The 26,442-nt window shown below is 43.5% G+C and overlaps 1 protein-coding gene across 2 annotated transcripts; it reads left to right on the top strand.

Moving 5' to 3' along the window:
- The first annotated feature begins 1,567 nt into the window (after positions 1 to 1,567).
- Positions 1,568 to 26,442, top strand: il17rel (interleukin 17 receptor E-like). 2 transcript variants are annotated; one of them, XM_083632300.1, is made up of 19 exons: positions 1,568 to 1,835; positions 5,952 to 5,979; positions 9,507 to 9,594; positions 9,912 to 9,973; positions 12,960 to 13,066; positions 13,637 to 13,751; positions 14,145 to 14,189; positions 14,366 to 14,505; positions 15,746 to 15,817; positions 15,925 to 15,979; positions 16,203 to 16,366; positions 17,430 to 17,474; positions 17,936 to 17,993; positions 18,178 to 18,317; positions 19,744 to 19,809; positions 19,892 to 19,949; positions 22,123 to 22,284; positions 25,886 to 25,945; positions 26,031 to 26,442. In XM_083632300.1, the coding sequence occupies exons 1-19, from the start codon at positions 1,737 to 1,739 to the stop codon at positions 26,147 to 26,149; spliced, it is 1,683 nt and encodes a 560-aa protein (XP_083488426.1). In that variant the 5' UTR covers positions 1,568 to 1,736; the 3' UTR covers positions 26,150 to 26,442. The 2 variants fall into 2 exon arrangements, with proteins under 2 accessions (XP_083488426.1, XP_083488427.1); XM_083632301.1 differs by lacking the exon at positions 22,123 to 22,284.

The raw sequence follows: 26,442 nt of genomic DNA, 5'->3' as shown, positions 1-26,442 counted from the left end.
CACACACACACTAAAGGGAGGACGTTGCAGGAAAGTTCTGTCATCTCTCTCTCCTTCTGTCTCCCTGTCATCTCTCTCTCCTTCTGTCTCCCTGTCATCTCTCTCTCCCTCTGTCCCCCTGTCATCTCTCTCTCCCTCTGTCTCCCTGTCATATCTCTCTCTCCCTCTGTCTCCCTGTCATCTCTCTCTCTCCCTCTGTCTCCCTGTCATCTCTCTCTCTCCCTCTGTCTCCCTGTCATCTCTCTCTCCCTCTCTCTCCCTGTCATCTCTCTCTCCCTCTGTCTCCCTGTCATATCTCTCTCTCCCTCTGTCTCCCTGTCATCTCCCTCTGTCTCCCTGTCATCTCTCTCTCTCCCTCTGTCTCCCTGTCATCTATCTCTCCATCTGTCTCCATCTCATCTCTCCCTCTCCCTCTGTCTCCCTGTCATCTCTCTCTCTCCCTCTGTCTCCCTGTCATCTCCCTCTGTCTCCCTGTCATCTCTCTCTCTCCCTCTGTCTCCCTGTCATCTATCTCTCCATCTGTCTCCATCTCATCTCTCTCTCTCCCTCTGTCTCCCTGTCATCTCTCTCTCTCCCTCTGTCTCCCTGTCATCTCCCTCTGTCTCCCTGTCATCTCTCTCTCTCCCTCTGTCTCCCTGTCATCTATCTCTCCATCTGTCTCCATCTCATCTCTCTCTCTCCCTCTGTCTCCCTGTCATCTCTCTCTCTCCCTCTGTCTCCCTGTCATCTCTCTCTCCCTCTCTCTCCCTGTCATCTCTCTCTCCCTCTGTCTCTGTCATCTCTCTCTCCCTCTGTCTCCATGTCATCTCTCTCTCCCTCTGTCTCCCTGTAATCTCTCTCTCTCCCTCTCTCTCCCTGTCATCTCTCTCTCCCTCTGTCTCCATGTCATCTGTCTCTCCCTCTGTCTCCCTGTCATCTCTCTCTCTCCCTCTGTCTCCCTGTCATCTCTCTCTCCCTCTGTCTCCCTGTAATCTCTCTCTCTCCCTCTCCCTCCCTGTCATCTCTCTCTCCCTCTGTCTCCCTGTCATCTCTCTCTCTCTCCCTCTGTCTCCCTGTCATCTCTCTCTCCCTCTGTCTCCCTGTCATCTCTCTCTCCCTCTCTCTCCCTGTCATCTCTCTCTCCCTCTGTCTCTGTCATCTCTCTCTCCCTCTGTCTCCATGTCATCTCTCTCTCCCTCTGTCTCCCTGTCATCTCTCTCTTCCTGTATCCCTGTCATCTTTCTCTCTCCCTCTGTCTCCCTGTCATCCAGTTACATGTGTGTTTATTATTAGAACGGTATCGTCATTATTTTTCAGATTTGTAACCTACACTGACACACATGTACTGCCAAAGTCACATCACCTAGGCTACACAAAAACAAACCTACACAGAGAGACACACACACGCTCGCACACACTCAAACTCCGCCCACACTCTGGGTATTTAAATCATCATGTTAGGCCACCTCTAACTCAGGAGTTTCTGTCCCTCACTACCATACTATCTTCACCTTCAGGACCGACAAAACAGACAGCCAGCCTCCTCTACAATAACAGGCAGTCTCTCAGCCAAGCTTCATCAGACACAGCCACACTGCCCAGCTCCAACTCACCTGGACATAGGAAGAGAAGAGAAGAGGAGGAAAACAAAGAGGAGGAGGAGAGAGGAAGAAGTGGGGGAAAAAAGAACAAAAAAAAAGAACTACAAGAAGAAAGAAGCCGAGGAGCAGAAGAAGCTTGTCTCCAGTGTAGTCAACATGATCTTGCTGGCTACCCTGCTCATGTCTCTCTCTGGGGTTTTGAATGGAGCTGCAGTCTTGGAGAGGATAGAGAAATGTGACACCCGGTGTTCTCAGGTAAACTTTCATCTTTAGGAGCACTGTAACATAAAGAAAAGAAGTCGCACACTCAAAATCTCCTCTGCTGTGTTTTAATGGTTACACCAACATGTTTCGGCGAAAGTGCCTTCGTCAGGGTGCAGTCTTTAGGAGCACTGAAACTAAAAACATGACACTCATAGAGTGACACTGTGCTATTAAATATTGTTTTTGCTATTGGTAACTACTAGGGGAGACCGGGGATGAATGTAACACATTTTAACTCAATAAATAATTGTTAAAAAAAAAACAAAAAAAAAACATTTTCTTAATCCTAAGAGATTTAGTGTTACTGTAAATCTCTCAAATTGACACAAAGTGCCCATTTGTCTGCTACAAATAGAAATCACTTAACCTCTATTATAATATCACAGACTTCATGAATTGATGTAATATAATGAGTGCCATTGTCACAACCTACCCCACTAACGGGGTAAGTTGTAAGTAACACTAGCTGGGGTGGGTTAGTAACACTAGCTGGGGTGAGTTGTAAGTAGCTGGGGTGGGTTGTAAGTAACACTAGCTGGGGTGGGTTGTAAGTAACACTAGCTGGGGTGGGTTGTAAGTAACACTAGCTGGGGTGGGTTGTAAGTAACACTAGCTGGGGTGGGTTGTAAGTAACACTAGCTGGGGTGAGTTGTAAGTAACACTAGCTGGGGTGAGTTGTAAGTAACACTAGCTGGGGTGAGTTGTAAGTAACACTAGCTGGGGTGAGTTGTAAGTAACACTAGCTGGGGTGGGTTGTAAGTAACACTAGCTGGGGTGGGTTGTAAGTAACACTAGCTGGGGTGGGTTGTAAGTAACACTAGCTGGGGTGAGTTGTAAGTAACACTAGCTGGGGTGGGTTGTAAGTAACACTAGCTGGGGTGAGTTGTAAGTAACACTAGCTGGGGTGAGTTGTAAGTAACACTAGCTGGGGTGAGTTGTAAGTAACACTAGCTGGGGTGAGTTGTAAGTAACACTAGCTGGGGTGAGTTGTAAGTAACACTAGCTGGGGTGAGTTGTAAGTAACACTAGCTGGGGTGGGTTGTAAGTAACACTAGCTGGGGTGAGTTGTAAGTAACACTAGCTGGGGTGAGTTGTAAGTAACACTAGCTGGGGTGAGTTGTAAGTAACACTAGCTGGGGTGAGTTGTAAGTAACACTAGCTGGGGTGAGTTGTAAGTAACACTAGCTGGGGTGAGTTGTAAGTAACACTAGCTGGGGTGAGTTGTAAGTAACACTAGCTGGGGTGGGTTGTAAGTAACACTAGCTGGGGTGAGTTGTAAGTAACACTAGCTGGGGTGGGTTGTAAGTAACACTAGCTGGGGTGAGTTGTAAGTAACACTAGCTGGGGTGAGTTGTAAGTAACACTAGCTGGGGTGAGTTAACAACAGTAAAGGGGGGGGGGGGGACAGTAGGAGCTAAAATTAAGACCACATCATGCAATCTGCACTTTCTGCCATTCTTTCTCTCTCTCAAACACACGCGGATAATGTTACCATGCAAGATAGAAAAATAGGATAATCTAAGTATGAACATTTGCAATTCAGCCTATACTTCATTCTTGACATATTTGGTATATTTGGTATTTTGCTAACAAACTGGCATATGCTTTCACCATTAAGCAAATCCAATATGCCAAAAACGGTTTCCCTCTCAATGCCAAATGCACAAAGTGCCGTTAATCGCTATGTCCCGTTAACCATCATCACACATTGCCAATTGTTAAAAACGCAATCTGCAACCAAGAAAAACAACACAGTAAATAATATGTATGAAAAAAGCAAAGCCCAGCAAAAAGTCATGAAAATAAACATAAAAAAAATAGTAAATCATCCCCCGTTGCATCTCATCATTTGGGGGGGGGGGGGGGGGGGTACAATACATTCCTCTCGCTACATGAATTCAGGAAGATTTACAACTTATATTTCTGATAATGTCTGTATTAGGACTTATTAGGACAGGACTAATCTCAGACTTTCCATTTGACTTTTATTTAACCAATGGGTTCCCAAATTGGGACAGTAAGCACATACTGTACACATTCATAATCATTTGCCTGACCTTGAGATTGGTATCTAGCCCTTGAATGCTACTTTTTGAGTGGCATTGATTGATGCGTTAAAGTGACAGCGAGGAAACTAAAACTGCTGCAAATCAATGAATTGGTCATGATGAAAAGAGGATGGGGAACACCTGCCAGTGACATTTACTTCCCTCTCGATGACGTGAGAAAGCTCTGATCTTTGCAGCATTACGCACGGCCATAAATCTCTTCCATACTAAATGACCATGACTAAGTCAGTGATTCTGTCGTAATGTGAACCATACACTTTAATCTTTCGGGTTGTTAAGCAATGGTCAGCTTGCAACACAGATTGCCTGTTTTCTTCTACACTGCCTTGTTATAATTACTCTTGAAAAATGAATGAGCTGTTGACTCTTGCTCAGTGGTTCATTGTAGTCTAATTATAGAATGAAGACATCTCATTCATTTTCATGGGTTTTGCACCTCACCTACTAGTCTCGCTTGCCAGAAGGGGAGTCTGGCAAGCGAGACTACACCTCACCAGACATGCGACCAAGTCACGTTGGTCCAAGTCTCAAGTAAGTCCCAAGTCACCCCCTCAATCCACTCTTCTCACTCCTTCTATCTGGCCATAGGTACAGGTCTCTGACCTGGAAACGGGCCCATTTCAAAAAGAGCTTTGTGCCATCAGCCATTGAGGCACTGAACAAGATAAACAGATGCTGAATGGTATGGTAAATGGACTGTATTTATAGAGCGCATTTTATATAGTCTATCGACTACCCAAAGCGCTTTTACATGAATACCTCACATTCACCCATGTAGGTTTGTTACATGTTGTGTGTGGGTCATATGTATATGTGTATCTATGTATTTCATGTATGTATCTATGTATTTCATGTATGTATCTATGTATTTCATTTATGTATCTATGTATTTCATTTATGTGAGGCTGAAGTGCAGGCTGTGAAAACAAATTTCCCTCAGGGGACAATAAAGCATTGTATTGTATTGTATTGTATTTGCACGGCCTCGCCTGTAGCTCGGCCTCGCCTGCCCCACGTCTGTGTGTGTGTGTGTGTGTGTGTTGCTCACTAAATGTTATTGCATCAGTGATGTCACAATGCCTCCTTGTGTGTGCGTGTGCGTGCGCCCTTATGATTTTTTTTACATCATCACTGATGACATCACTGATGACATCACATCATTAGCTAATCAGCCAAGTCATTAAGTCACAGGTTCTGTCAAGTCAAGTAAGTCACAGGTTTTGTCAAGTCAAGTCAAGTCAAGTCAAGTCGAGGTGACCTCACTCATCTCTGTTTCCTTTTACTCCAGCCTTTTTTCTAATGTGGGTTTTGTGGCAAAGTGCTATTTGTCCACTTAATCCATGTGACAGTTTTTAAAAACAGCTGATTCTATCTATTCTGTGTAAGTATAGAGCAGGCATTTTGTTGAAAAGACCAGCACAAGCAAAGGCAGAGAAAGACCAGCTACTGTTCAGTTCAGCCACTGAACAGTCATAACACTGTGAGTCATCACTGGGCTCACAATAAGAAATGCTTGCAGCTTATCTTGCATAGCTTATGGGAAGTTTTTCTGGTTGATGGATCAACAAGATTCACTCATATTTGGAACATCAGTCAAGTCGGGTTGCTGTTCAGGTGCTTGGAAATGCATGCTGTTGCACAATTTACATCCATGCGTGGAATGGAGTCATTTATGATGCCACATTGAGACAATGTAACACATTGTACAGGCTCAATGCTTGAATTACAGCCAAAGATACTACTTGATAAGTGAAGTGCTCTGGTGCAAAAGTAAAGAACAAACACAGGGATGTAAAAGGATTAATACTTCTGCAACAAGATACATAACATACACATTTAAAGCTGTGTAACACAATGTCCCATTGCAACAAAATAAACATAAGTGGAGCTGACAGAGCAATGAGGATGTAAAACGCCATTTTTCTTTGTCTGGGAATCCCCCTCATTGCTATTGCTTATGTCACTTTTGCTATCTTTGTTCTCTTTCTCACACACAGGTTAAAGTTGATTTAATTTATCTTCTACATTTCTCTTGCAGGGCCTTCAATGCAAGCCCAAGCCACATTGTGAGTATAGACAGACAGACATGACATACATACACACGGCTGTTGCATCTGCAGGCACTAAATAATGAATCTACAACAGTGTTGGGCAAGTTACTTGGGAAATGTAATTAGTTACTGATTACTGATTATTCCTTAAAAAAGTAATACTGATTACTTTTTCAAAGGTAATTAGTTACACTACTAGTTACGTTACTAGTTACTTTAAAAAAAGTATTAGTGCTATTTTTATTTTATTTTTTACCCTGGTTGCTGCTCCACCCTCTGCCGATCTGGGGAGAGCCGAAACTGACTCCATGCTTCCTTCCGTTACTAGTTACTTTTACTTGTTTTTTTACCCCCGAAAAGTGGCATACAACCAATCCACTTTATTGGAATGAAATACATGAGTCCAAAATCAGCCAAACTGCATAACTGAATAAACATTGCAGCCTCTCAAACCTGAAGTGATGGGATACAGTATATATAAACTAGGAACATGTAAGGAACATGCATTTGTGGAATGAACAGCACAGCTGAGTATGTGGGTTGCGCCCATGTAAAATGTGCCAAATCTTCTCTGCCACTACTGAACAGTGTATTCTCCTGTTGGTATTGATTCTTGTTTGGTGGATTGGATGATTGAACTCCATCAGTAACAAGGAAGAAACAAGACATATTGACAATTTTACAATTTATTCATTAACAAACAGTCACGAGCCTCAGTAGCATGTGGAAGAACCATAAGCAGCCACAACAGCCTGGCACTTCCTCCTCATGCTGGTCACCAGCCTTGTCATACGCTGCTGTGGGATGGCATTCCAGACAGGGAGAACAGTATGCTGATTGCTGCACAGATAGAGTCACAGCTTTTGGCGGAGGCAGTCGGGGTGGCATCTGCATGACTGGAAAAACGAGGCTTGTTCTATGCGACGAGATATGGAGATGAAATTCTGCAGCCAGTAGCAGTCCCATATCTTCACAACCTGGGACTGAATGCCATTCTTCAAGATGACAACGCTCGCCCTCACAGAGCCGGGTGTATCAGAGAATACCTCCAGAATGTGGCAGGACAGAGAATGGAATGGCCTGCCAACAGACTCCAGACCTCAACCCAGTAGAGCAGTGGTTCTCAAATGGGGGTCCGTGGCACTTTGCCAGGGGGTCCACGAAAAGAGGACAGGAGAATACACTGTTCAGTAGTGGCAGAGAAGATTTGACACATTTTACATGGGCGCAACCCACATACTCAGCTGTGCTGTTCATTCCACAAATGCATGTTCCTTACAAATGGGGCACCATTTGACAGAGAAATACACAGGCTTTCCAACAGTATACAATACATTGTTAATTAGCATAGTAACAACAGAGAAATGTTCGACCAAACACATTTCCGAGCTTTTTAAAAAGTAACTCAGCATTACTTGGATTAGTAACTGTAATCTGATTACTGTTTTGGAAACTGTAACGCTGAAAAAGTAATCAGATTACAGTAACGCATTACTTAGTACCTAGTAACGCGTTACTGCCCAACACTGATCTACTCAACATCTAACATGATGTGAACAATTAATTAGGGTTAGATCGAGATTGGATTTTAAAGTCATATACAGATTTTTTTTTAGGTATTAGTGTTTTAGAATTGTATTCACAGCAGGGTAAATAAAGTCTCTGAAACACTATTTTGACCATCATGTGACACCTATTAACTCGCCACTGAAACCCTAAGGATTTCTTTGAGGGTGAGTTAGCAGCTCCTTGCAGCAGGGTGATTCACCTCACATATTCAATGGTAGGGGAAATTGATATTGATGCATTACTTCCTCTAAATGAAGAATTAAAAATTAAACAAATAAATGGATTCATAGTGCAAAGAAAATCTATTCTCATTGCAGGTTTTATAGACCGTTGTTAATATGTGGTCTGGGAGGAACCTGCGTTGTATCAGAAGTGGATGACTTTATTTGCCGATATAGGCCAACATCGGCCCAATATATCTAACACTAATATAACAAATGTATTTTTGACTCACAGGTGTGCAGACTATGTATGGACCCATACAATTGTACTAATTGTAGCATTTGAATTGTGGTTGACTCAAATCAGACATGAGCAAAGTACATTAAAGTAGCCTATGCAAAGTTCTCACCCGGCTAAAGAGGTATCGCATGACCGCCTGTGCTTTCTGTTCCCCTCGATGAATAGAAGGGGGGGGGGGGGGCATGGTGCGTAATTGGGACCACCACCCAACCAGCTAAATGCTTTTATGGCGTGGCCACTAGGGGCCGAGGTGTCTATAAAAGGGCCTCTCCGTATGTCTGTCTGTCTGTCCATCCATCTTTCTGTCCCCGCGAAAGAAAAAAAGTGGCCAAGTCACCGATGATGTCATACAGTTCTGTATCCCCATGAAAGAAAGAAAGTGGCAGGTCGTCAATGATGTCATACAGTTATATATCCCCATGAAAGAAAGAAAGTGGCAGGTCGTCAATGATGTCATACAGTTATATATCCCCATGAAAGAAAGAAAGTGGCAGGTCGTCAATGATGTCATACAGTTCTGTATCCCCATGAAAGAAAGAAAGTGGCAGGTCGTCAATGATGTCATACAGTTATATATCCCCATGAAAGAAAGAAAGTGGCCAGGTCGCCGATGCTGTCATACAGTTCTATATCCCCACGAAAGAAAGAAAGTGGCAGGTCGTCAATGATGTCATACAGTTATATATCCCCATGAAGGAAGGAAAGTGGCAGGTCGTCAATGATGTCATACAGTTATATATCCCCATGAAGGAAGGAAAGTGGCCAGGTCGCCGATGATGTCACACCGAGGTTGAAGTTATAAATTGGATGACTCTTGCTCATAGCGCAGCCATGAAAGCCTGAACCTACAATATTGAACATTGACCACGCCCAAGCCACCGAGTCCAATAACGGCATGGTTTTTTTAAGGGCATGACAAGAATGTTTTCAGAGCAGGAGGATAACAAATAACCTGACGCACCAGATGGTTTGTTACACAGAACCATCTGGCAACTCATCCTCAGAAACTGTTTGCAAAAGGGCAGGCGCTTTCAAAACATACCTGGCAGGTGATTGGATAAACCATTTGTCTATCATCGTCTATTGCGGGCTCGCTGCTCGCTGTTGTCGCAACTAAATCAGTAGCTGCCTCTCTGGATGCTCATTGGTCCGCACCACTGGTGGTTCGGATTCAAACGCATATCTGGCAGCATGGCAAGATGGATTTTTCATGTGATCGTGATCTTGCCGCGAATCCAGCTGCCTCGCAAGGTTAGATAACAAATGTGTCATAATCTCATCAGGCACACTCGCTTCCAAGTTAACATTCACCAGAGTGATCATCTTTCACTGTTTTGGGAGTGTCGCAGCAGAGACACATGGAGAGACACTGACACTGTAACCTCCACAGTAATGAAGACGATGGCAGTTTCTTTGTGGCATGACGACATTGTAGTAGTAGTATTAATAGTAGCTTAATGGTTTCATGTATTGAAACATTAAGTGATATTTTCTGACGTGTTTGTGTGCAGATTTGTTTCCCCCTCCGTGCCGGACTTCTCCTGAAGGTCTCAACAGCTCCTCGGTCTTCCACAGCGTCAGCCTGTCCCCAGTCATGAGGTGTGAGGGGAGGCAAAAGTGTTCGCTGCACCTCAGAGTCAGCGTTGTGTTACGACTCACTGGTACGTACAGTCATGAGGTGTGAGGGGAGGCCGAAGTGTTCGCTGCACCTCAGAGTCAGCGTTGTGTTACGACTCACTGGTACGTACAGTCATGAGGTGTGAGGGGAGGCAGAAGTGTTCGCTGCACCTCAGAGTCAGCGTTGTGTTACGACTCACTGGTACGTACAGTCATGAGGTGTGAGGGGAGGCAGAAGTGTTCGCTGCACCTCAGAGTCAGCGTTGTTTTACGACTCACTGGTACGTACATGTCATGAGGTGTGAGGGGAGGCAGAAGTGTTCGCTGCACCTCAGAGTCAGCGTTGTGTTACGACTCACTGGTACGTACATGTGGGCAGAGAATACACACATATTAGACACATATTTAGTGGGCGCTTTTATCCAAAGTGCTTTACAGTACAGTAAGTGATTTTTTTTAGCATGGGTGGCCTCAAGACTCGAGTGACGGAATCCCTAATAGACACAGTCGGCATGTGTGGGAACGCCCAAAAAATGTTATATGGCTGGCAAGCGGGTGAGGTAAAACCGCCCATATATCTCAATGGGATGTCTCACCAAAGGACGGTGCTGCGGCTCTAAACTACAGGGTTGGGGATTCTAGAGCAGAACACAAGACGTCTGTTCAGATGTGCATTTACTGCGGGGGTTAAATCCCCGATCGTGTCTGCCTGGGCTGGGCTAGCAGCTAAATTCTAACTTTGCTGAATGGCTATAACGGGGGATTTACCCCACCCTGACCACGCCCCCAGCCAGGCTGAGCCAGCCAACCCAGCGTCTATGACGAGACATCGCCTCAACGTATCCTTGCAGCGTTAGTGCCATATCAACTTTACGCTACCGTTACTTGCTTCAACACATATGTTAGCATGTTAACATGTTAGCAAACAGCCAGCAATATTACCCGATTGCTGGGATCCATTTGTTTGTAAAAAAAAAAAAAAAAAAAAAAAAATCAGTGGGGAATTTGTGAAATGTCAAATATTAGTTGGTCTTCCACCCCGAGTGTGACTTAACTTCAAAATGGCTTCCGTGGGAATAAGATCTTTACAGGGAATTAAGTATCCGATTCAAATGAGATGCAGGTGCTCTGAAACGGCCTCTGAAAATAAAAAGCATACGATTTATGTTGCACATTAGTTTAATCTGTTTCAAATCTTCAGTCTGTCTACAGCAGTGAGACTCAACCCCAGGCCCTACATGTGGCTCCTTTATGGCCCGGGTAGTTGTGGGTCTTTTAAGTCCTATGGAAAACAAATCAATAAATACAAATTAAAAAATAAAAATAAAGGGAGGAAAGGGACTTTTTTGGATAGTGGCTCAAGTGGCTCCTGAGTAGGGCAAGGTTGCGTACCACTGGTCTACACTGTCTACATACTGTCGACTCTACAGTATGTTTTGTAAAGGCAATATCCTCCAACTCTATCGCATATTCAAACTGAGTTCTTCTTGGTGCGTGGGTACACTTGGGTGTATTGCCTGGGACCAAGGATGTGCAGTGTCACATTTGGTGCAATTTGGATATTACAGTAATGTAATAAATGTTGAATAAACAAACGAAACAGCGCTCTGTAGTAGCGGAGCGGGGCAAACGGCACTCTGTGCAGCAGCGGGGCGAACGGGCACTGGTGCAGTAGTACCATTAATGAGGGAGTGTAGTCAAGTGAGCCGATTGGTCATGCTGAAAGATGGCTATCACAGGTGTCACAGGTGCACTCACTGTATAAAGGTGATAAAGGTCTCTGCAAAAGTGCTGAAACAACAAGATCGGATCGCATTAGAAATGTAAATTGACATTTCCTGTTCCTGATCTCACCAGCTCTCACCAGCACACACACACACACACACACACACACACACACACACACACACACACACACACACAACACGCAACAGGTCAGGAGAGCAGTGTAGAGTAGAGTTACTTCTCTGTATTTCCTCACTCCTCGTAGGGGCTGGAGTGGGGAGGCCCCTCTCATCAGATTTGAGTCTCAGCCAATACAATGTCACAGCAGTGAATACTTCCTGTATCTACTACACACACTAGTGGATGTATTAATAGTTGTGCTGATATGAATTGTTGACTGAATGGCAGTGGCGGACTGCATAATCGGGCACGTCGGGCAAATGCCCGGTGGCTTGGCCTGGCCTGGCCTGCCAAAAAAAAAAAAAAATTTTTTTTTTTTTTTTTGCAGGCCAGGCCAGGCCACTCACTGAACAGCAGGCCAGGCGCCGCCTACTGGTTTACTAGTGGTTTTATTACTTTATTCAGGTTTAAAGTGGGTGCATCTCATTGTAAAATTGGACTTGGCCCAAATTGGGCTTCAAACGGCCCAAATCGGGCTTCAAACAGCCCAAATCTGGCTTTAAACGACCCAAATCTGGCTTCAAACGGCCCAAATTGGGCTTCAAACGGCCCAAATTGAGCTTCAAACGCCCCAAATTTTTCGCTGCCGCCCTTCGGACGCCGGCACGCGTGTCGGCCCGTTGCCGCCTGCTTGGTATCTAATGCCCAGCCTGAATTATGATCCCAGTCCGCCCCTGCTGAATGGTGAGTGGGTGGGTGGGTAACTGATTGACAGACATACCACATGTGTTTCAGAATCAGAATCAGAATCAGAATCAGAAAGACTTTAATGATCCCCGGGGGGAAATTGGGACAAGTTACAGTTGCTCGCTCATATAACACACATAGCATAAAATAAAATACACAGCAGTAATGCGATAGTAAAATACGCAGAATAAGAAGAAAGAACACAACATAGCATGGGGTAAACAGTATTAAATGCGATAGGAGCAAAATAGTGGAGTACGTCTAAGTAAGCAAATACGTAGAGTAAGTATACCTTACGTGCCAATTGTCTTTATTGCACACTGAACTTATATTATACGGCTTGCCCTATACGTTACACGTGGCTCAGCCAGGCACTTTTTTTCAGTTAGCCTATCGGCTGGCTCAGTCTCAGGGAGACTGAGCGTCGCCGAGGTGCTCTTTTAAGAGAGGCATTAAATAGACCAATGGCCACAGGCAGGAATGATTTCCTGTGCCTCTCCGTGTTGCATCTAGGTGGAATCAGTCTCTCACTGAATGTACTCCTGTGTTTGACTAGCACGCCGTGGAGTGGGTGCGAGTCATTGCTCATAATGGAGCGTAGCCTGGATAACGTTCTCTTCTCTGACACTGCAGTCAGAGAGCCCAGATCCAGCCCCACAATGTCCCTGGCCTTACGGATCAATTTGTTGAGTCTGTTGAGTCTGTTCTTTGTTCCATGTCTACAACCTTCTTTGTTTCAATGTTGTCTCCTGCAGAGTCCATCCACAGTTTGTCCGTGTGCACTGTGACTGCTGGGATGATGGGGGGCTGCCGACTCCTCAGCTTCCCCAGAGCATCCAGACAGAGAATGGTCGGGCAGCAGGTACAGGCTTCACTCATTTACATTAAGAGGCTTTTAGCATAATCTTGGATCCAGAGTGGTTTATACGTGCAACACAGAGCACGTTTACATTTGTGTCATCATCGTTGCAAGCAGGCAAATTATTTTGAGGGATAAAATGACAGTGCCAAAACAAGTAGATTGATCAATTTTCTACAACATTAAGAAAACATTTGTGTATCAGCTGAGATATTTGTGTATCATTGTCATCAGGCAGGCAAAAAATAAATCTGTGTCAAAATATAGACCTGAGCAAAACATTTTTCATTACGATTGAATGCACAAATATTCTCATATCAAAGGTCCAACAACCCCTCAGTAAAGGCAAGTTAACATCAGTAGCTTTTGTACTGTATAAACCTTTCTGTGAGTTGAATTGTTTTGCCTTCACTTTCATGCTTGGCAGCAGTTGCACTTTCCCTTATCACGTAAACAACTGGTTTTGTCCAACGTGACAAGGAAATGATGTAGTGTTATTGTAGTATCTGAGATTGCGGATCTCACTGCAAACCTGTGGCAGCTTGTGTATTTTTATTTGACTGTTTCCTGCAGGTGGAAGTTGACAATTGTTTTAACATTTCACCGGGTCAAGAAGTGACAGTGACAGTGAAAACAGTGCCAAGTTACTGTAGCATAGCGCCGTGGACCAGCACCTACCGTACTCCAGGTCAGAAGCACTCAAGTTACAGTATGCACACGCGCACGCACACATGCACGCGCGCACACACACACACGCACGCACGCACGCACGCACGCACGCACGCACGCACGCACGCACACACACACACACACACACACACACACACACACACACACACACACCTAGAGAGACACATTCTAGAATAATTAAGAAAACACTCAACTGTGTTTATTTAAGACTTCAAGTAGTAGCAGAAGATGATGTGTTCTACAAAACAAATAGTTGGAGTCAATAAATGGTGTTGCAATCTACCAAGTACTTCCTCTTTGAAATGATAAAAAATGTCTGTCAAGGTAAATGTAAGGGAAAAAATAAGAAACACTTGGTACTTGGTTTAATGCTTATTACTTTCCTCCATAGTATGCAGCAATGGAGATTTGCGAAGTCTTGTCCCAGAATGCATAAGTAAGTTTTTGTATAAATTTTTTCTTTTTCCCACTGAATCAGGCAATGCAGTGTAATGTCTCATGTACCCGATATAATGTACTCGTTTATCACAACTGTCACTCAGTGTTATGAACCTGTGCCTGAATTGAATATTCCATCAAATTTGACTTCTCTCTCTGATCTCTCTCCCACAGCTGGCAGGCTGTGGGTCGATATGGACCCAGAGAGGAAGGAGCTGGCTGTCAGAGTGTCAGACATGCTGGAAGACAAGGACTACCACCTCCGTCTCTGCCATAAGGACTTCATCTGTATAGGCACAGGGGCCAAAACACTGGTTAGTTACACAGCAGCAAGAAACAAAAACAGAACAAAGCTAGAAATAACATTAATGCTTGAAATAAAAAGGTCTGTGGTTAACAAAAGTTTATGAAACAGCAAACTTTGTTGTTCACTTTTCAAAGCGTAGTTTTCAGAAAACTCATCAAAGTCATAAAAGTGGTCCTCATTAGATTATCTTAACACAAAGTTTGCTGTTTCATCAACTTTTGTTAACCACAGACCTTATTTCATGCATTTAACTGAAATTCACATACAAAACTCGTACGTACTGTACAAAGACGTCATCCCTGCGGTACTCTATTTATCAATTATGCATGATACTTCTTAAAAAAAAAATCTACTATCTTGTTGGGTAACCCTATTGTAATGCATCATTTACATTCTCTGACCAAGCGAATTGCCAGAATAAAACGTTGGCATTTTACATGTCCAAAAACCAGGATAATTATGTACAATCTCAATGTAAATTTGAAACAAAACGCCTCGCTGCCTTTCCAACGTTAAACGCAAAGAGTGGAACAGGCAGCACCTTGTTTGTAAGACGCTACTCACTCCGCTCACCCTTAGGTGCCAGCAACGTACTTCAACATGAGACAGTCGTTAGACTCGTATAGACTGACGTGTATAACGTTAATATTCATGTCTCTAGAAACATGACGTATTTTGGGGCAGAAATGTTCATATTCTACATTTCCGTGGATTCCAGAAACATACAACATACGTGCGGACGGATGGCTCAGCGGTTAGAACTGTTGCTTCACAGCAAGAAGGTCCTGGGTTCGAACCCCGGTCCATCCCAGGTCCTTTCTGTGTAGAGTTTGCATGTTCTCCCCGTTGCTCCGGTTTCCGCCCACCATCAAAGACATGTATGTTAGGGTTAATACTCCTGTCAGTGCCGCTGACCGAGGCAATGGCAAAAATAACTGGAGTTGGTCCCCGGGCGCTGCACTGCGCCTGCCCACTGCTCCTAGTTCTAGGAACGTTCCTAGTAGAGGATGCATCAAATGCAGAGGATGAATTTCCCCATGGGGATAAACAATGGATCACTTCACTTACAATGCTGACATTTTATTCTGGCGACTGGGCTGTTCTGACGGCTATCTGAAGGACAAGAATATCCTGGAGTACAGAGTGACTCACACCACCAATCACACTTACAAATAGACACACACATACATACACACACATCAAACACCTATATACGGTATGTCATAAAAACCTTGTTTACCTTCCAGATAAAGAAGGAGGAGCCTGTGAAGAATGCCACTCTGCGGTATTCCAGACCTTTGCCCTGCCTCTGCATTGAGGTAAAAGGTTTCTGCTCACGTTCATAGTTTCAATTGCGCTCTTACTATCAGCTTTGATCGGTAATCAATGCCAGGCTGTGATTGAACCCTTAACCCACTTGCTACAGGGATGGTCGGCCATGACGGATGCACCCAGAGTTCAAGTTTGCCCGTTCAAAGACCGTGAGTCAATCGATCGCTTTTAGTCATTAATTAAACATGTATACTTGATGTAACCTGATCTAAAAGCTGACAGGCCAGTGTGAAATACACCAATTTCATATAACGCCTCTAAAATCAACAATGCCTTTTCATTTGAATATACTTTGAGATTAGGCTACATCATACCACAGAGTAAAGTTCCCATTCTGACTGGTAATTTCTGACCTCTGCATTCTCCTGATAGGTCTGGAGGAACTGTGGTTCGGAGTGACCTTTGACCCAATGGAGGAGATGCTGTCATGGGAACCAGCTTGCCCAGTTGCTGCTGTTATCGCGTTGTGTCAGAAAGGCGTGGATGGTGTTTGTGTGGATCTGCCCCATGCCACCCAGACTGTGGGCCGAGGAAAGGTAGAGCCGCCAGTAACCAGTAACATGTAGCATGGGGGCATTTTTCAAGGGGGGCAGATTCCTTTCTTCCCATCCTTGGTATACAGAGCTCAAGAGAAGCTCTATCGTCCATAATCTCGAGATCAGATCTTATCAGCCGTGTTTAGCATGCTGATGCTACAGTATTAGCTACAGATCGACTGCTCTGAGCTCTGAACTCTGCCCTGCCATTCCCACATCCGGGTCAAAGGTGAGCCAGGGGTGAACCTGGCTCTAATGCTAGATCATTCATTTTCTGTCATTGCATCTATGATATAATAACGATATGTGCCGCTGCGTATCAGAAAATAAGATATTTACAAGATGTAAATAGAAGCATTTCAGATGCCCCGTTTTCCTCGTTTTCAGGTCGCAGTTCAAAACAAATTATCGTTCAGTGCAAGGGAATGAAACCAAACTCATCAGGGTGACTTACAAATCATATTTAAAGCTGGAAATAAGGTCCAGGTTGTAACAAACCGGAATTCTCCTTTAAGCTATGTAAGAGCGGAGCGGCGAAAATGTGTCTTCGGTGAGAGAAGAGACAAAAATCTGAAGCCACCCACCTGGTCATACTGTATATATAGGGGCCATGTCCCCTATGCCCAGAAGAGGAGGGATTCACTTCTTAGTGCCCACCCCAATGTGTTTCACTGGCGTAGAGATAAAGTCGTTCTTCTGGTCATCAGGGCAGAGCCTGATTCCCCATCGTGAAGACTTGTGGATAAAACTCTATACCAAAGCCTAAACTAAATTTAAGTGGTGTAGCTTTTTGTCTACTAAACACAATTTCTCTAATGACAATTTTTTTTTATCCTGAGTCTTACCCAAACCTGTGCAAAATTCATTCCAACCTGCCAAACCTGCTTTGGTTTTTCTTGATTTTGGACGTACTGTAATTGTCAAACTGTTCAAGGACTCAGAATTTTTGTTCCAACTTCCAGCAATAACACATTGTCACTGTGGCTAAAGAGTTCATCCACTGTAGAAGTCCCCCCCCCCCAGCCCTGGTAATAAGAAAATTCACACCAACCTTGTCTTTCAGATAACATTTGCTAAGGTGGATCTACACCCTCAACTGTGCATGAAGGTAAATATCACTGTTAACTCTGTGCTGTTCGCGTCTTCAGGAGTATCACTGTAGAGAGTGTAGAGAAACCATTGGTTGACACATAGGACTTAATTGTTGCCACTACTACTTACTTACAATGATCACAACTATTGTTACAATGATTGATTGAATTGTTAGCTGTGAATTCTGGAAAACAAATACAAAAGAATATAGTTTTTAAGAGGCTGTCTGATAGATTTCTCTCTGATTGGCGACTTGATGTCAGTTTTTGCATTTTGTCTAAATGATTTACCTTAGTGCTCATATGCTTTTAGGACACCCAGCATTCAGTTCACCTGAAATATGGGATGCACGTTTTTTTTGCCTTTATTATAACTGAGTATTGTTGATCTGCTTGTTTTGCTCCTTTTATTTTATTTCACAATGTAACTTAGTTAGATAAAGCGTTGTACAAAATCTTATGATAATGTGTTCTTCAGTTCACTGCAGGCAATCAGTCTTGGACCAGATGCCCCTTTGCTGACAGTGGATTCCAAGGTACTGCTGTTCATCACACCAACACGTCACTGGAGATCATTTCACAACAGTATAATTATATTATCACAGCGCTACATCAGTCTGTGGCAATGAACCTACTTGGCAGACGAGGCAATCTAGCACATGATAATTGTTATGTAATGACTGTCAAGTGTTTTACAATTGGGTTTTTACTCATCTCCAGCATGGGGTGTGAAGAAACGAAAGGGTAATCAAGTGGTGGTTATTTCATCACGGATCTCTTCACCATTCTCTGTGGGAGTGTGTGTGAAGTCTGGAGTGCCCGTTGTGTGTGAGCCCACTGACACACGCACCGTCTATGTGGTAGGTATCGTACCGCGCTGCCTGAGACAGCTCATCTGTTGTCAATTTAGGACATTATTCAGAGACTACCTTGATATACTGTAACAATGCATCACTTAAAATGGAACTAATAGCTGTGTGGCATTTTGGACGACATGGTGCCCAAAGATTTGCGTCAGCACTTGAATTGGTGGGACATTTCCCGGGCTGTTGTGCAAAGTCATGAAAGTTAATTAGATCTCTAGCTACATCGTAATCTGCTGAACAGCTGGGCCACATCAGATGGTTAACAATAGAGTGCCGCAGGAATGAGTCCAGAGTTATATTTCCGGGTTTGTCAGGGGAAAAGTGAATGGGGTTTTAGAATGGGGATTTCACTATTATGGATCAAATAAGGTCTGTGGTTAACAAAAGTTTATGAGAACGCGAATTTGGGTTCAGCAGGATAATCTTCACAAACATTAAAGGACGGCTTTACCGTGGGGAATATGAATATATATTAAATCTCACGTGGAGGACCTCTAGAGGCGGGACCATGGCTCACAACAATTGTAGTTCATAGGTCCTCGACTTCCGCAAGGCGGACTTGGGCCAGATGACGCGAAACGCGTCGGCTGGCCCAAAAAATATGTGAGAGATGCTTGATATCTCTGGCAGTGAACCAGCAATTTCAAAAATTTCAACGGATTCGAAAACCTTAGGGGCGTGAGATTTAATATATATTCATATTCCCCACGGTAAAGCCGTCCTTTAATAACTTTTATGACTTTTGGAACGTTTGGGAACGTGAATGCGTTTTTTTTAAACGTGATTTTTAGAAAACGCTTAGTGATTAACGTTTGTGAAGACTATCCTGCTGAACCCAAATTCGCATTCTCATAAGCTTTTTTCCCCCCCAATATTTTATTTTCAGTTTTCAGAACATCAAAAAACAAACAAACTCAGACACAGGGAAAGAAGGAGCTAGAGAAAGAGAGAAAAAAATATTCAACATTTCAATGATACAACATGGTGCTACCAGCTGCTAGAGGTGCTTCTAAGAGATGTCATACATGGGATCCCACGCAAGGGGTCCATGAAAAACCAGCCGGGCAAGTCTCATAAACTTTTGTTAACCACAGACCTTATTTTATGCATTTAAGTGAAATCCCCATTTTAAAACCCCATAGACTATTCATCCATGTTTCGCACATGTCGGCAATGCAGGTGTCCCATTCTGTGTGCGCGTGCGCGCTTGTACATGTGTGTACATGCGTGTGCATGTGTGTGCGTGCACGCGTGTGTGTTGTTTGCACAGGACACTTACTGAGATGAAAGTTGAATGCCTCATTAATGATGAAGTGGGAATTTACTGTCAAATAAATTCAAAAGGGCAATGTGGTTGGCTGATGACATGTAAATAAGATGATTTATGTCACCAAGCTTTTTTCCTTTGTCTCTTTCTTAGGAAAAAGATAAATCTGTGAGCGTAAACTTGACAAGGGAGCTATGCAAACCAAACTCCTGCCTCCAGGTATGTTTGTTTAGTGAATACAGCTTCTGAAGACGAGCTTGTACAGACAAAGAAACTGAATGCCCATTATTTTTTGGGACAGGTGAAGAGGCTTGATGTCGAGTATGCTGTCACCATCATTCACTGTTATCAACAATGTGGTGAGCTTCTCTTCTCTTCTCTTCTCTTCTCTTCTCTTCTCTTCTCTTCTCTTCATCTCTCTTCTCTTCTGGTCTCTTCTCTCTTCTCTTCTCTTCTCTTCTCTTCTGGTCTCTTCTCTTCTCTTCTGGTCTCTTCTCTTCTCTTCTGTTCTCTCTTCCTCTCGTCTCGTCTCGTCTCTTCTCTTCTGGTCTCTTCTCTTCTCTTCTGGTCTCTTCTCTTCTCTTCGCTTCTCTTCTGGTCTCTTCTCTTCTGGTCTCTTCTCGTCTCATCTGTTCTCTTCTCTGCAGCCTGAGCCCACGCATCTTTTAGGAACACTAATGTTTTTTAGTTGAATGTTCTTTTCAAGCACTATTGACACTATTCAAGCAATGTTTACGTTTACGTTACGCTAAACGTTCTTCAGCAGGACTGAACAGGTTTGTCACATAATATAGGATTCTCCAAACTTTCTAAAGTGGTTTCCTGGCATCAACAAAACGATGATTATCTGTGCCTGTTTTGTGTGTAGTGGTAAACCACAATAGCTACATCATTTTAGGGTAGATAGCATCTTCTTTTCTGTGCTCCGTTCTTAAAAGCTACATGTTTTCCCTCAATCCCAACTTCTCCCGCATCGCTTGCAATGCTTGTTGTAGGTGGGTGGAGGGCACAATGTCCCCAGATTTCACAAGGGTTGCACAAGTCTGATTGATATTGACTTCAAACACAGACGGAGCTTTGATCAGTGTCATTCTTCTTGATGGAATTGTGGCATGCTGGTTAGAGACGAGAAAGGCCACCGTTTCAAACCTCCCAACAACCGTGTGCATCTATCAACAGAATGCGCTTGATGTGCCTGCTTATATCAAGTCAAGTTTATCCAGTCAAGTCAAGTGTATTTGTATAGCCATAATTCACAAACCCAAGCATGTCTCAGAGGACTTTACAGACATGTCTAGCTAAATCTAGATGACCACAACAGAACAACATAATTGAACAATTTATATAAACATATACTTATAAAGGTATAAAGCATATAAAAAGCAACCATAGAAGAGAATGAGAGGGGAAGAAAGAGCAGAGAGAGGGAGAGCGGAGAGAGAGAGGAGAGAACAGAACAAGAAGACAGACACTACTCTAACCTGAACTACCTAGCAACCAAAGAATCTAGCTAATCTATAGCCTAACCTGCCCTATCCTAACCTCTAATCTATCCTTAACCCAAACTACCTAGCAACCAAAGAATCTAGCTAATCTATAGCCTAACCTGCCCTATCCTAACCTCTAATCTAACCTCAACCTGAACTACCTAGCAACCAAATAATCTAGCTAATCTATAGCCTAACCTGCCCTATCCTAACCTCTATTCTAACTTTAACCCAAACTACCTAGCAACCAAAGAATCTACATGTAGCTAATCTATAGCCTAACCTGCCCTATCCTAACCTCTAATCTATCCTTAACCTGAACTACCTAGCAACCAAAGAATCTAGCTAATCTATAGCCTAACCTGCCCTATCCTAACCTCTAATCTATCCTTAACCTGAACTACCTAGCAACCAAAGAATCTAGCTAATCTATAGCCTAAACTGCCCTATCCTAACCTCTATCTAACCTTAACCCGAACTACCTAGCAACCAAAGAATCTAGCTAATCTATAGCCTAACCTGCCCTATCCTAACCTCTAATCTAACTTTAACCCAAACTACCTAGCAACCAAAGAATCTACATGTAGCTAATCTATAGCCTAACCTGTGCTATCCTAACCTACTCTAATCTAATCTTAACCTGACCTACCTAGCAAGTAGCAACCAAAGAATATTGCTAATCTATAGCCTAACCTGCCCTATCTTAACCTCTAATCTAATCTAACCTTAACCTGAACTACCTAGCAACCAAATAATCTACATGTAGCTAATCTATAGCCTAACCTGCCCTATCCTAACCTCCTCTAATCTAATCTAACCTTAACCTGAACTACCTAGCAACCAAAGATTCTAGCTAACCCTTCCTTCATGCCTCAACCCGGGCATCCTGTCGACCATGGAATGAGGCGTGGCCACTCCATGCAGACCTGAGGCACGCTGCGACCTGACCGCCACGACTTGGCACGCCATGGTCACCTCATATGACTTCTTCTGGAAAAGAGCTTCGGCCAAATGTCTAACGTGTAAATGTAACAAATCTTCATAGAGGTCGAGGATGACGCTCGGACCTCAGGCCCCGCCAACGTGACCAGCAGGGTTGAGAAGGCGTCAGCAGCTGACTGGGAGGTGACCTGTGTCATTGTGCCTGCTGGTGCTTGTCTCTCTGTCGTCATCATAGTCACTCTGGCGCTCCACTTCACGTTAACTGGTTAGTAGAAAATGAGCCTGGCCTGAACACTGCTGGGTGTACACGGGTTCAACAGAGGGCCACAGTGTAGTTATCTCTCTTAAGGTGCGTTCACACCGAGATATTTATTTTTCGCTCTGTCGCTCAAGTCAACCCTTTGGAATCGCTCTGTCGCTCTGTTTAAATCGCTCATCAACAGGCACATGAAATGACGGACATGTGGGGGATATAACGTTACGCAATGTCATGCTGTTTGTCCACTACGAGCCACCGTCATTGTTTACAAGCTAAGCCTATCAGCGTGCTCCTAATGCGAGCTCCATACCGGTAGTACAGACTTCACTTCATGTCAGCTGTCAGCCTGTCAATGCGGTTTGTTGCCACACAATAAACCAGCGGTTTGTTCCAAGCCAGAGTGATCCTTGACTCGCTCTCACACGGCAGCCAATCAGCATTGAACATCGAGCGACTGATGCCAGCGTAATTTCGCTCGAGTTGGAATATTTCATCTCGAGCGACGAGCGTATTTTCTCCCTATCGCTCTGTCTCTGCCGCTCGGACGCCCAGCGATTATTCTCCCAGGCGAATATATGCTCAATCGCTCGTTTGCATTGACTTTGTATGTAAACTCGACGCCAGCGACAAACTTTAATAGGTCGGTGTGAACGCAGCTTTAGTCACCATGTAAAGCCTGTTTTGTGGACCCCAGGAAGAATAGCTGCAGTTTTGCTGTAGCTAATGGGGATCCAAATAAAACTTAAACTTAAACTTAAACTTGACAGAATGCCAGCGCTTTATATAAAAATAACAAGTAGGCCTAATTCAGATTTGTTCAGTATTTTGTACTTTTTTTTTGCGAACCCTCAGTTATCCAGTGCCGCTGTATTATTTGCTAATACAAGTTAAACCGTGTTTTTGACCTCTTTTACTTGTCAAACATAACATAATTGCTATCATACAGTGTTGTTTCTGACCACGCATTGTGATTGGACGTCTTAACCATAATATATGAACTTATACAATATAGACCCATTTCACAGCAACCGTTTTGATGTGGTAAAGCAGGAGGTAAAGCAGGCCGTGCAGAGACCTTTAGAGGGGCAGGTGCTCAATGTTAAAAAGGGGCACATGCAGACCTGCCAAACTTGCGAAAATATTTTTGAGAACCACAATATGCTTTTGCACTACTTCACTTAATTTGCACACGAAAATGTACATGATCAATAATAAACTCATTTGTGTACACAGAGAAAAGAGGAGGTGAAAAAATTGTACCCTGAGGTGCTCCTGTGTTCAACACAATCTCATCTGAGACAATACCATTAACAAAAACTCTTTGGGGGCGGTCAGAGAGGAAGTCTCTGATCCAGTGAATAATACCACCGTTAACCCCTAGGTCGAGTAGTCTCTGCGGAAGGGTATGTATTTGCATGGTGTTATATGCAGATGTAAAATCAATAAAAATAACTCTAACATAATGTGTGGGGACCTGTAGATGTTTCGCTAAAATAGTATTGAACAAAGTTACAGTTGCATCGTCTGTGCCCCTCTTACTCTTACAGTATATGCGAACAGTAGGTGGTCTAGGCTATTAGATACAGAAGATGTCATATGTCTGCTTAAAACTCTTTATTCTATTATATTCAAATGTTGAATGTTTAGAATATGGGCTTAGAACATTATGATGGAAATATGATGGCCATCCCCATGCCATACATCCCCTGAATGCCCTATGTCTCTAGTTTGTGATTGTAAAGTTTCATGAGGCTGTGATTAACCTAGAGGTCACAATAGGTAATTTTATACAGTGAAGTCAAGTTTCAACTACAATGAAATGGCTACTATGGGGACTAACATCAACAAGTCCCCATCAACAAGTCTCAGCTTTCCAGTATCACGCGTCGGTTTTCAGCTTCTCAATGAATTCTAGGGGTATTTCCTCACCATACCGACTACCGTAACATGAATGGACAAAGCTTACAAGAAGATTAGGCTGTTGTTGACCATTGGAACTCAGTTTGAATTACCTGGGCCTTCGCTCAGGACGTTTGGCTGCGTCTGGTAGCCACTCTTCCTCCGGCTAGTCACTGGGTCCCTCCCGACGCAGGGACAGTTCTGTCGTCTGGGAGATGTGAGAGCCGATCCAGGCCTCACCGGTTCAGTAGTGCCTCGCCGTAGCTAGACTGGAAATTTTAGTTTGCGTAACATAAAGTTTGCTCCACTATCCTGTCATTCCACCAGTGTGAACGTTGTCCTCCTCGCCCCGGAAGCAATCCCCACCGGAAGCGAGAGGAAAAGGTTGCCTTGTGAAGCATATTTAAAGCAACAGTTCCATACTTCCGCCAGGCAATTAAACATCATTCAATGATCAGGACAGCCAGAAATACATAGGTAAACATGATCATATCTGATCTGAGGGGATACTGCCTACTCTCACCCAATGAACTGTAACACCATACCCAGTTTATGCAATTCAAAGATTGTTGGGGACCCAGTATGGATAAATATTCAAATAGAATAGGCGAAAATAACACATTTATACTGCATGCAAAAAACTAATAATAAAAATGCATGGGATTAGCATAAAGTGGGCTTGCCTGTAAAATGAGACTCGTGGGTACCCATATAACCCATTCTCATTCAGATATCTTGAGGTGAGAGGTCAAGGCACCCCTTTGAAAATTGCCATGTCTTTTTTCCCTCGCCAAAATTTAGCCTAACTTTGGAGCATTATTTATCAACCTCCCCGACAATGTAGCATGTAATGCTTGGTAGCAATGGATGGGTTAGATCTTCTATGATGATATCGGGATCTTCACCCTAGCTTTAAAACGGACGTGCTACAGCCTCTGAAAGACAAGTCATGTCAGCCACGGACAAAAAGGGCATTTGGACATCAAGGAGCAAAAGGGCAGGTGCTTGGGCACCCTCCGCACCCCCCTCTGCACGTGCCTGGGTGTAACCAATATGGTGGCAGGGCCCTCATTCATGTTATTGGTCACACCTGCGTTACCACCTCAAAACGGTTGCTGTGAAAAGGGCCTATTCATAGTATTCCCATGACGTCACAAGCAGTTTCCTACCAATATGGCGCTACAATACACACAGCTCATTGGCTGGTTGTGTTACTTAATTGCAATCACCTGTTAATTGATTACAATCACCTGCTATTTTCCTACCAAGATGGCCGTGTGGTGATGTAACAGAATACTATCAATACCTTATAACAGAAGAACAGTATGACTGGATGTGATTGCTTAAGAACAGTATGACTGGATGTGATTGCTTATCAACAGGGGATATTTTTTATATAATTTTATAACATTTTATATCTTTGTTTAATCTGTCTATTTTAAGCCGTATATTAATTCTCTATCACTTTCAATCCATATCACGGTGGCTTTTTTAGCATCAACCTGACCTGGCTCTGAATTGTGCTTGTTTGACTGTATTCTTAGTGCATGTGCTATCATCGCTCTCTGCCCATGGTGTAGTAGCCCTGCTAGTTTTAGTGCCGATGGCGCCAAGGGCCCCACCTGACTCATTTGACTGAGAACACACTAGTTGACTGTTCAGTGTGCAAGTGAATTTCCTCATCTGACTCCCCTTTACTCTATCTCAGTTGATCAAAGGAGGAAGCGAAAAGGACTTGGTGGCCAGCATACATCTGAAAAGCAAACAGGTGAGATGGTTGAGGTGGTTGATTTTGACTGAAGCAAAACAGCTCATCACCTGTATTTGAATCTGAATGATTTATGTCTTTCCAGATTCGGCTGTGGCGGTGGTCCCTGCATTACAAAACTTCTCTGCTCCCCACAGACAGAATTCCATCCCTGATCGCTCACAGTACGGGAGCTACGAGAAGGCCAACTTGCTCTTCGACTGACCAAGGAACCGTGCTCCGCTCAAAAGCATTACTTGCAATGTATATAACTGTGAAGATGTTACACAAACAAAATAAAATTATCTGTTGAATGCAGCGGAGAATGTTGAGGATGATGTGGTGGTGATAATAGACAGCTATTTCAAATGCTTTTTGTAATATGTGCAGGCTTGTATTTTTGTTAGGGTGATATAGCTGTTGTTATTTGTGTTGTCATTGTTCCAAGTTACAACGTTCATTTTGCAGCTGAGGTGCCAGTCCCATTTCCATGTTGACCTTTTCTATTTTCAATAAAA

The sequence above is a fragment of the Poromitra crassiceps genome (genome assembly GCF_964638095.1).
Source record: "Poromitra crassiceps genome assembly, chromosome: 2".
Lineage (NCBI taxonomy): Eukaryota > Metazoa > Chordata > Actinopteri > Beryciformes > Melamphaidae > Poromitra > Poromitra crassiceps.
This window is presented reverse-complemented; position numbering and strand designations above follow the sequence as displayed.

What these genes read in the sequence shown, in the direction of transcription:
- il17rel (XM_083632300.1), top strand. Translation starts at nt 1,737, where the DNA reads ATGATCTTGCTGGCTACCCTGCTCATGTCTCTCTCTGGGGTTTTGAAT. An exon ending in TGCTGACAGTGGATTCCAAG is followed by an intron (nt 17,994 to 18,177) that starts GTACTGCTGTTC and finishes ACTCATCTCCAG; the next exon opens with CATGGGGTGTGAAGAAACGA. An exon ending in AACCAAACTCCTGCCTCCAG is followed by an intron (nt 19,810 to 19,891) that starts GTATGTTTGTTT and finishes TTTTTGGGACAG; the next exon opens with GTGAAGAGGCTTGATGTCGA.